The sequence below is a fragment of the Pyrus communis genome, unplaced genomic scaffold, assembly GCF_963583255.1.
Source record: "Pyrus communis unplaced genomic scaffold, drPyrComm1.1 SCAFFOLD_19, whole genome shotgun sequence".
Taxonomy (NCBI): domain Eukaryota; kingdom Viridiplantae; phylum Streptophyta; class Magnoliopsida; order Rosales; family Rosaceae; genus Pyrus; species Pyrus communis.
This window is the reverse complement of record NW_026908883.1, coordinates 1,058,851-1,070,085: the sequence shown is the minus strand read 5'-3', so window position 1 is coordinate 1,070,085 and position 11,235 is coordinate 1,058,851. Positions and strand designations below refer to the sequence as shown.

Here is an 11,235-nt window from a genome sequence, read left to right as displayed (position 1 = left end):
TATCAAACTCAGCCATAACTCACATACCCTTTTCTATTCCAAAGTCCTTGCCTAATTTCAGAAATAAATGACATTCCCCTTATCACAATTGAATGCCGCAGGTTCCCTTCCCTTTTCCTTCAAATTCTGACTTTGTGTTTCCTTTTCTTTAAAGTTTTGGAGTTAATTCATTTCCTAAACTAAGTAATAAAGCCTTAGGATTCTTTCTTCCATATAAATACCCTATGCCGCACCCTTATTGAAACCTAATCACCCTTCCATACAACCGGCCTTGATTCACTCAGAAAACCAACCTTTGCCGCAGCCTTCCATCCAACTTTCCACCATTCCCCTACTTCCAAACCTTCATCCAAGCCTCCATACACCACCATCAACCCTTGCTGCACGACCCTACCTTCCTAAATCCATTTAAAACCCAGAAAATCATCCACAAAACCACCCTAGACTCTTGTGCCGTGACTTAGCAAGGAAGAAGAGAAGAAAGACGAAGCCTTGGATGTTTGTGCATTCAAGTTGGAGTGTTGGAACATTTCTAGGTGTAATCTATCTTTGTTTTCAATGTTTAATTCTATTTTCCTTTCTTTTGTTATGAACATGAGAGGCTAAACTCGTTTTAGCCTAGGGATGCTTTGAAACCATGATTACGTTTATAATATGAATTGATAAATTCCAGTTGTGATTTCATAAATTGTGAATGCAATTTACTTAACCGTTTGATGGATAACTTATTCTTGTATGTCGATTAGGGAGGCCTACTTAATTTGCATGCTTGAATTTGGTGCTAGAATATAAGGGAGTTTCACATAATCGTCACAATCTTATATTCACAAGTAGTTAAGGTTGTTTTCACAATCATGTTAAGTAAATTCCTAGCATGAGTATCATGATGTCATAGTTACAAGTGCTTTGTCAATACTTATGACTTCCATTGAACGTAATGATCTTTGATTGTATCTCTATTATGATGTTATGTAGGGAACTTTTGAAGAATGCTTTGGGTTGTCATATGATGTCATCCAATCCACTAACTTAAGGGAAATCTGAGGGTTAATTAGTGATGTCACGGTTAATCTGGGGTGTTGAGGTTCATGGTTTATCGGAAAAGCAACTGGAAATCAATTTATGTTTGAATGTATCATGTGTGGAGAAGTATCCCTTGGCTATCCCATCATCCATTGGTTTTTCTTAATTTCGTCAAAATCTGTTTTAAAGTTTTAATTTACTTGTTTTTCTTTTAAATTCGTCCAAAATCAAATCCCCTTTACTTGTTCCAAATCTGTCCAAAAGTGTCTTTTTGAGTCTTTTGAGTCAAAACTAATTATATTTTCGTCCAAATTGAGTCCTAGAGTCGAAATTGAGTCTTTTTTATTGTTTTAAGTAGTTTTGAGTCTTTGAAGTTTGTTTTGAGTCATACAAGTTTAGTTAAGAGTCTTTTGAGTTGTTTAAGTTTTTAAAGCATATTTTTACATCTTTGAGTCGATTTTCATTAGATTAGCAATCCCTCATAATCCCCGGCCTAGAACGATCCCTACTTATATCTATACTACAATTGTCAAAAAGAGGGTTTAATTTGTATGCTATCTTTTATCACATCAAATTGGAAGCAAATCTCAAGCATATACCAATTGGAAAAATCAATGTCAGTGAAAAAAGTTATGACATGAGACTGTAACGGCAATTTCGGTTTGTTCTACCCGCTCTGAGCGGATGACGAAGCCTTTACGTGTAGTTCAACTCACCTAATCCTTTGTCCTGTCCCATTTTTGCCGCTTTCAGTTTTTTCTATGTACTTTACTGCTTACTTTTCTTCAATAGTATAACCAAAAACTAAATTTTAAAATACTTCAACTTGATAGTGTTGCAAAATTACGGACTTCGTTGGGGAAAAAGAAAAAACAGATCTTTCATTGTTTAAACAGAACTTGAAAAAGAATATGAACTCTATTTTCTCACTGTATATCTGTGTTTCCTAGTGCATGTATATAAACAATTTGCAAAACAGCAATGGTTGCATTTACAGAAAGACATTTAAGCGGAAGAACTTGCCTCAATGCTAGCGGAAGAGATCTCGTGAATTAATCTGGGTACCTCTTCCTCCCATTTTAGAATCTCACTAGCATATCTAAGAGCTTCATTTACAGTATCAGACTCTAGCGCTGTAACCAGTGAAACAAACAGCTTCCTATCTGTTAGAGAATGAAAGAGTCTTTTGAACTTCACTGCAATATATTGAAAGGCTCGGTGAGCCAACGTGGGGTTATTACTGTTGTTATTGCTACCACTGGGATTTTGGCTGGTTACCGGATTGAAGTCATGAAACCATTCACATCGAGTGAGAGGGGCTTCGTCAATCTTTTCTTCAAGCAGATCATACTTGTTGAGTATCAGAAGGAAGCCTTTTTGGTCAAAGGCTGGATGGGTAACAATATTTTCAAATAGCTGCTTGCTTGCCATCATCTTGTTTATGGAAACCCCGTTAGCATCTGTAGAAAACTCATCGTATTCTGTCAATGAAACACAAAATGCGACCATATCAACATCTTCAAACATCTCAACCAACTTGCAGTTTCCTCCGAGGGTGCTCTGATGCACTCTAATTAGTTGGTACCTGCGAAGAAAACAATGCCAGTGCATTTTAAAACACCGTTTTCCATCAAATAAAATTGCTCAAGTTTTTCTTTTTAATATAAATATACTACTAGGAAATGTTTCAACAACAAAGAAACTGGATAAAAAAGGACCGGTTTAGAACTTCGAATTCAAGATCATATCTTGGAAAAGAAATTGATTTTCAAGTAACTTATTGCTCATTTAGCATCAAACAGTTATATTCCTTACCTGTGTTTTCCTTTATCGGCAAAGCATACTCTCAAAATTCCATTGACTATTGTGTATGTATTATAAAAGTTTCATCTTAACCATGTGTTACGTAGTGAAGAAGACTTTTCCTAGTTATAACTAATCTAAAACTGCACAGCAATTTCTATATATTGGGCAAAGCATGTCGACAATAAATTTAATCAGCCAGATTAAGCAAGATATTTGGCCAACTCAATGAAGAAAGATTAATGCATTTGTTGCTCAAGTATAATTTACTTGATGCATGAATCCGGAACTCTAACCTTAACGAAGGGTCATGCTGATAAGGAGGGTCCAGATTGCTATTTCCAGCTGATGGGGGAATTGAAAATTCCATGCTCATAAGGCTGTTGGATGAGGTGATTCCCTCGGCATACAAGATGTCCGTGTCTGTGGGCTCATAATCTGTCCTTGAAATCTCAACAGCCTACACAGAAATATAAATATTTGAACTGAGTAACACGCATATAATATAGTGATCATGTATTATCCACATTCCATGTTCATATTTAAATGTATCCACGACCTAAAGAATAATTGAAAACTCAAAAGAACTAAAGCTAAAAGGAATTTAAAAATAAACAAATAAAAAATATGAGCAGAAGCACTTTGAGAATGTGAATTGGCTTAAAACTAAAAGACAAGGAACACAGAGCGTGATCTCACCCGATTAAGAAAATATGCAGCTGGTCTGGGCAGCATTTCTATTTCATTCCTCCGGTCGTATGTGGCTTGAATAGCAGGATCCTTCCACAAATCCTCAACAAATGGTGCATATTCACGGGTAGCTGCTGGAAATATGACTTCCAGATTACCAGATACCATAGATTTGAGGAGCCAATCAGAAAAAGCTTTCAGTCTTGGACCAATGGAATATTTTGTTTTATCGTCAAGCTGGCTTGTATTCCCTATGTAAACTGAATAACTTCAGGCACAACTCCATAATGACAAATACTGATAGCAATAAATTCATACAAAAGGCAAGTATCTCACTTGATGTTTAAAGTTTTAATATGTTATTTATAAGCCGAGCGATAACGTAATACAATCATATACTAGAAAGATACATCAACTTGACAGGAAAGTAAAAGATAGTAACCCATAAGAAAAGCACTAAATGTATCCAAAAGGAACGAGCTGTTATCCTATACAAACTATTGATGTGTAAAAAACAACCAACGTTTCAGTTTGTAAAACCAACATCTGGAAAGTACTAACAATAACAAATTGAAAAAAATGATTTTGTCAAAGCTCCATAGTCAGTTGACCCTAAAGTTTTAACGCTTTAGCAGTGAAGGGAAACGGCATTCCCAGACTTTCCAACATTCACTTCTGAATCTTATTTTGTTCCTTTTAATCATCCAAAAGGTCTTGTAATCCCTTCTTTCTACGAATTATTGCATTAACCTGAACGAAATTCCAAGTATTAAACTCCGCCATGAGTTGGACCCAAAGTTATGAGGGATTCAATAGAGATACAAATGTTGAAATCCTAATATATATATATATATATATATATATGTGTGTGTGTGTGTGTGTGTGTATGTATGTATGTATGTATGTATGTATGTATGTATTCTTGAAACCATTTCAAAATCTAACATTTGTATGGGTATGTCCATATGCACTCTCAAGGTCAAGAAAGGCAGAAATCTAATTTTATCAGTAGTAGCTCATAACATATTATATGTAGTTCATGATATCAGTGAAACAAATATTCTTTTTCCTTTATAACTAATTCATAGAAGACAACACATTTTCTTGAACCACTGTTAGACGGGTTTAGAAGATCAATGGTCCAAAATAAAGTGGGTGGACAATTCATTAATTGAAAATCGACACTCACAACTGAGATGCACAAATGATTAAGAGAAACACATAACAAATAATTCACTAGACCAAACAGGTAAAGCTATAGAAACTCAAACAATGTTATCACTCATCCCCTGTTATCATTATTTGCCAAAAGGATCTAAACCGAATTTGAGTTATCTCTTGTTAACAGTTTATTTACAGCCTTTCTTCCACGTGCTGGATAGGGTAACCCATCTTAATTGTGTTTCTTATACAAACCAAAAATAGTCACAGATCTCATCTACATTTATCCACATAACTAATTTATCATACAGTTAGAAAGGAACGGGGCAACTGACTTTAGTGAAAATGCCATCCAACATAAAAATTACAAATTGATGTACAAAGGCTGAGGGTGAGCCTTGGCGTAACGGTATGGTGCTCCTTTGTGACCGAAGGGCCACACGTTCAAGTCGTGGAAACAGCCTTCTTGCAAAGCAAGGGTAAGGCTGCATACGATAGACGTTTCCCCAACACCCCACACCCACCGCAAAGACCCTCGCAAAGCGAGGAGCCTTGTCGGCTTGGGGGTCTCACCTTTGATGTAAAAAAAAAGCTGGATCATAAACATAATGGAGTGAAGAAAACAAAGAATAGATCGATTTGTACCTGAAGGGCCAGGTTCATCCAAAAGCCGTCCTTTTCCTTTTCTCTTCTCAATCAAACTTTCTTCTTCAAACCACTCACGCCCTTCAAGCAATATACCAAGATAACTGTACAATCTGCTCTGGATCACGAACTTAATACTTTGGCGCTCATCTTCAGAGAAAGGAACATTGTACAAGAACTTGGCCTAAAATAAGCGAGTACTTAGTGTCAGAAAAAATAAAGCTATCATTTGGAATAAATTTATTGGAATTAAGTGTTTGGTTTCATTAAGTGCCTTTTAAACCAATATTCCTAGCAGCGCTGTTTTAAACTGGACACTCAACCACCCACTGAGAAATGTTGAAGTTACTATCACATTTCCCTCCAAAAGTTTATTGAATACAATAGAAAAAGTGTACCAAACTAGACTTACAGATCTGGAAGGGAAACAAAAAACAATGTGTCACTTAAAATATAACGACAACATTGTTGTGGTAAAAGAAGAGTCATGTTTAGTTATCTGTGTGCACGTTTGCACTTGGTTATTAAATAGAAGAACACTGCTGCCGAGAGGATGCACTAATACATTATTAGTACACACACATCACATAGTGGTGCATTAAGAAAAATACTTACATACATACATACATGTATATATGTTTACACATCTCTGATATGCACTCGGCGTCAACTTTTTACAGGTATAAATATACCAAATAAATCAGAAAAAAAAGTTCTTGAAAACTTCAAGTCATGTCAATACTAGTTCCCTGTCAAGTTTCACCAATGATTACTATCATCTAAAGCTTTGTAGGGTAAATAATTTTACTGACCCTGAAGCTACGGAAGGAAACTCACCACCTAGGTTCTGACCTTTATAATATTAAGTGATGGGTAATCGGGTTATTCCTCCCCAAATGTCTTACCTGTTTAAATATAGTGCTTGTACCAGATTTGTGATGTCCAACTAGAACAATTTTGTTAAGCTTTTTCTCTTCAAAGGTGTTCCAGGTGTTCACTTCGTCAGAGGAAAGATTTGGTGAACCAGAAGGAAATGGCAAAGACAAGATGTTACAAACCATCTTTATTGTAGCCTGTAAAGAAGTAACTCCACAGTTAAGGGATGCTTGATCATAACATTAATTAGGAAAGGGCGGAAAGGAACACAATTTATTGCACATCACACGCGTACACACCTTGTCCCATATCTTTCCCTTTACTTGATTCATTCCCTCTTCCTGATACTCCCCCTCTGCACTCACCCAGTAGTGAAGATTTCCTTCACATGGCACTCCAGCCAACTGCATAATTCAAACAAAATGCATCAATACAATGTGGTTTGTTTTTCAAAGTATATAATATACAAAAGAACTTGAACCAGTCCAGTATAAAAACCTTCAGCATGAACGCCTCTAACTTAGTGATCTCCCGATTGTTAATCAATATATTTGTATCCCCGTTACTAGCATTTCGTTGTATGTGGCCTCCCACACTCAACCGGGGGCTAATGATTTGGCAAGGCCTATGCCCTTCCTGTTCATTTAAAGAAGAATCATCATCGCATTGAGGTGCAATTTACGACAAAATAGAGGTCCAATATTAACAAGCTGATAAAAATTGAGCTGAGTTCAAAATTTACCTTTCCCCAAAAACCAGATACATTATCGTACCAATAGTATCCTGGTTTTATCTTTTTTGGTGGGTTTCGGCAACTTTGCAATCGAACCAGCTCTTCCTGCGATAAAGGTTCGCCATTCACAAAAATAAGATTGCCTGGCAGTTGATTTGCTTGGCAAGATATCTCGGCCTTCATTATCAGTTCAACTTCCGATTTAGTGAGAAGCCGCTTCAGCATCCTAGAACACTTGCCCAGTTTCCTTCGCCTTGACTCGTCAATTTCAAAACTAATGCAAGTAACACATTTCCTTCCCTCCGGCATTGACCCCATTGCTCTTAGCACACAATTATAGCAAAACTTAGCACCACAAACAATGCAAACCTCCTTCTCCATGAGTCTGTTTCCTTTCCCACATCGATAGCACGACCCTTTCTTCCCACTTCTCTCAATCGTTGGCCTCACTCGCACATCTTCTTCCCCTTCAGAAAGATCAAACTCTTCTTCCTGAACAATGTCATTCGAGTCAGGATCACGGAATGTCACAGCTGATGGCCTTTTGACATGGTGAGGAATTGCATCCGTATAAGCTTCCTCTCTACCAGAGAAAACCTCAGAGGAAAGACTCCGCGAACTCGAACCAGACTCTGATGAACCCCAGTTACCGGGGCTCATATAATTCTGAAAGCCTTGAGCTTCTTGACCATCATCAGGCAATTCAAGCACACCCTCCAAACTTCCAGACAGACTGCCAGAAGACCCCAATTTCCCAGAGATTTCACCTTTATCTGATAAAGTCGAGACACCCTTTTCGCCATTGCTAATTTCCAATTCAGCAGGGGTTACTGAATTGGAAGAAACAATTTCCTTTCCAAACTTTACTTCAGTTTCAAGTTTCGTCTCTTCTTTTGGTTTCTTGGTGGATTTCGCAATCGGATGAATAACAGGGAGGGACAAATTGTTCAAGAGAGAGGCTGAAGAAACCGGAGCAGCAGTTGGGATGTGGCGAATGTCAACAGGAAATGCATTTGGGATATCATAACCCACCGGAGGACCCTTGTACTCCACGGCAAACGAAAACTCCAACTCCATGCTAAAATCCCCACCATCCCTGTCGCCGCCACTAGAAGCCGCCATAGCAGAACTCAGTTTTCTCATCACAGCAGCCATACCGGAGCTCACAAAATTCAGCAAAAAACCAGCGATTCCAACACCATAACAAAACAAAAAATAAAAAATAAAAAACCCACCAATCTTAACCTTTTAATTCGAAAACCCACGAAGAAAAACGAAGATTAAACAAAACCCAGGAAACAAAATTCAAAATTTTCACAAACCCATCAAGGAAAAATTCTGGAAATTTGCCGTGAAACCCTCCAACAACCTCCTCACCTTGCCCCAAATAAATAAGTAAAATAGAAAAATAAAAGGAAACTCTTTGATGGAAGTCGCAAGTGTAGAGACGCAGACTTGGAGGAAGACTAATTCGTTGACTTCTCATTTTTCTCCAAGCGATGATGTCACGAAATTGCTACGAAAAATTCCTCACAGAAACAACAAGAGAAGCAAATAGCAACACACAAATGCAAGGCCGACTGAGTCTTCAAACTGAGTGGGTGTGATACTCTGCAGTTACACGTACAGAAGTAACTATAGTCCTCCCTTATTCCTGTATGACACGACATCGTTCTGGTTCTAGAAGGGGTATTTTTGTCCCTATGATATGCGGTAAGAGCACTTTTTGTCTCTTTTATTTGGAAGTGAAGAGTTCAATTCTCGTTAAAAACAAAGTTAAACCACTTATTTACAAATGAAGAGTTCAATTCTCGTTAAAAACAAAGTTAAACCACATGATTATAGTAACCATATTGTAAGATTTAGCTCCCTATCCTACCCCGTCTAATGTAGATACAATGGTTTATTAAAAAAAAAATTGATAAAATAATAATATCATTAAGTATATCTAGTTGTTAAATTTTTTTTTTCTATAATTTTAGCGAGTTTTAACGAAAAGCCCACAGTACTGTTCACTTTAACGAAAAACCACATTTTTACGCTAAAAAGTCAATCCTGATACTATTCACTTTATCCTTTATTTTGTCCTTATCATTAAAACTCAAAGTTTTCAAGCCATTTTCATTAATTTTCCTATAATTTTATTCCCCACACTCATAGGAGAAACAATTCTTTTTAATTTTTATGAAAAAAGGAAATGCATATTTTTGGTATCGATTCTTGAACGTAGTACACCAACTGAATAAAGGAATTTCAGTTGGTGGTTTAATAATTTCCAACAAAAACAATAATGTGGTTTAATAATTAAGCCATTTAATTTCGGGTCTTTGTTGAATTAATCTTGTAAATAATCAGTCGTAGGAGAGGAGAGCTTCCAGAAATTTTCTTTCGACTATCAAAGTTTCCAATTCGTCGCCGTGACTCAAGAAAATTTACAGATTATCATTATCTAGTGTGGAATAGAGAGTGCATCATGCACAGTTCATACAAAGTTCATGCAAAGTTTTAACGAGGTCATACCATTATTGCACTCTATGATTTTTACGTATTCTTCACATTTTCTATGACTATTATTGTATCATGCAAGCATCTATAACAAAATTTTGAATGCAATCGGATAACTTAAATTTCTCTCGTCATATATAGTAAATTTGTTCACATGATTGCTCAGCTCGATCTTATTGTTGGTCAGGGTTGTAATTGGCTAGATGATCCTCCGAGTCTAATTTTAGATTTGCTTGTGGAGGACTCTCGCTCTATATGATTTGACTTGTAGTGACCTTTGTTTTTAATAAATCTATTATCGTTTCCTTAAAAGAAAGTCTAAAGCTGCCCAGCGTGAGTGGGCTTTTATTTATTTATTATTTCTTGTTCAAAATTTTCATCATTAAGTTCGCTCACCCATACACATGGAATGTGCGCAAGTTTGCGCATGACCAAGTAGATAGTGTATTGACAATGTATCACCTTTATAAAATATATACAATGTATCCTCCTTATAAAATATATAAATAATGTATTGTCGTTATATTATCATTATATGGTAGATAGTGTATTATCACTTTACTATCATAATATTGTCAATAAATTATAAATATTGCCATGAATACGGATCATGTGCAAACCATGAGCACAACCTAACGTATGTAAGCTTTTTATGTTTTAATCTCAGTACATGCAAGAATGACTACAATGACTACATAGTGGGGTATGAGAGGCTGTACCCGGGGGTTTTGGGGAAAACAAAACATCAAACCTGCTCTAAATAGGCAAAAGATAATGAGAGAGAATATGTGTTGGACATTGAACTGGAATGCGATCAATGTATTACTCTGCTTGTTTTCTTCACTTGTGTCAAACAATGGAAATGAAGAAGTAGAGAAGTGAGGAAAACTTATATAATTTCTTTCAACTTTTATCTTTATGTTATTGTTGGCAATGATAAAAAAAATATATCTTTATATAGAGGTTTCATCTAACATCTCCCTTAGTGCTTATGAAAAATCTACACAACAAAACAATAAAAAAAAAAAAAAAAAAAAAAAACCTAACACACTACATAGGGCATGTAGCTTTTTGACTTTCATTTGAATGGGCATTCACATCACACCATTCACAATACTCCCCCTTGTACGACCATATATCAATATCGGCTGCCTTGTTAAACCTTACTCGGAAAAAACCTATGGGAAAAAAATCGTAGCGAAGGAAAAAGAATACAACTTTGCGTGGATCATTGATATAGTGTTGAGTGCACTTTTGTTGCCTCATTAAAACCTTGCTAGGAAAAACCCAATGGAAAAAGTCCTAGTTGAAGGAAAAAGAGTATAACGGCATGTGTCTTGGATGCTCCCCCTGATGAGTATTTCCCCATGATTCTGCATTCTTCAATCTGACTGATTACTAAGTCGACGTAATCCAATACCATGCATTAGCTTCTGGAATGTACAATTTGGTACATATTTGGTGAATAGGTCTACCAAGTTATCATTGTAATGAAATTGTCTAACTTCAATAACTTTAACCTTTTGAAGTTCATGTGTATTGAAAAACTTTGGAGATATGTGTTTAGTTTTATTTCCTTTGACGAACCCTTCCTTCATTTGTGCAATACACACTGCATTATTCTCATGAATGATAGTTGGAGTGTTTGGTTTTAAAGATAGGCCACATGAGTTCCTAATGTGATGGACCATTGTTCTTAACCAAAAAGACTACAACTAGATTCATGGAGAGCAAATATTTATGAGTGATTAGAAGATGTAGCAACTAGTGTTTGCTTCGTTGAGCGTCATGAGATTTAC

General features: G+C 36.3%; 1 protein-coding gene across 2 annotated transcripts; it reads right to left on the bottom strand.

The window, feature by feature from the left end:
• Window positions 1-1,883: 1,883 nt before the first annotated feature.
• On the bottom strand, window positions 1,884-8,452 carry LOC137724081 (extra-large guanine nucleotide-binding protein 1-like). 2 transcript variants are annotated; one of them, XM_068463016.1, is made up of 8 exons: window positions 6,941-8,452; window positions 6,697-6,834; window positions 6,498-6,602; window positions 6,228-6,395; window positions 5,323-5,506; window positions 3,526-3,776; window positions 3,123-3,286; window positions 1,884-2,608 (listed from the first exon to the last, which is right to left on the bottom strand). In XM_068463016.1, exons 1-8 carry the CDS (start codon window positions 8,084-8,086, stop codon window positions 2,029-2,031), a joined length of 2,736 nt encoding a protein of 911 aa, XP_068319117.1. In that variant the 5' UTR covers window positions 8,087-8,452; the 3' UTR covers window positions 1,884-2,028. The 2 variants fall into 2 exon arrangements, with proteins under 2 accessions (XP_068319117.1, XP_068319118.1); XM_068463017.1 differs by having other exon boundaries at window positions 3,526-3,767.
• Window positions 8,453-11,235: the final 2,783 nt, after the last annotated feature.

Coding starts and splice junctions, on each gene's coding strand:
- LOC137724081 (XM_068463016.1), bottom strand. CDS start 8,086: ATGGCTGCTGTGATGAGAAAACTGAGTTCTGCTATGGCGGCTTCTAGT. Junction 6,396..6,497: donor AGGGAAAGATATGGGACAAG/GTGTGTACGCGT, acceptor ACTTCTTTACAG/GCTACAATAAAGATGGTTTG. Junction 3,287..3,525: donor CTGCATATTTTCTTAATCGG/GTGAGATCACGC, acceptor ATTTCTGTGTAG/GCTGTTGAGATTTCAAGGAC.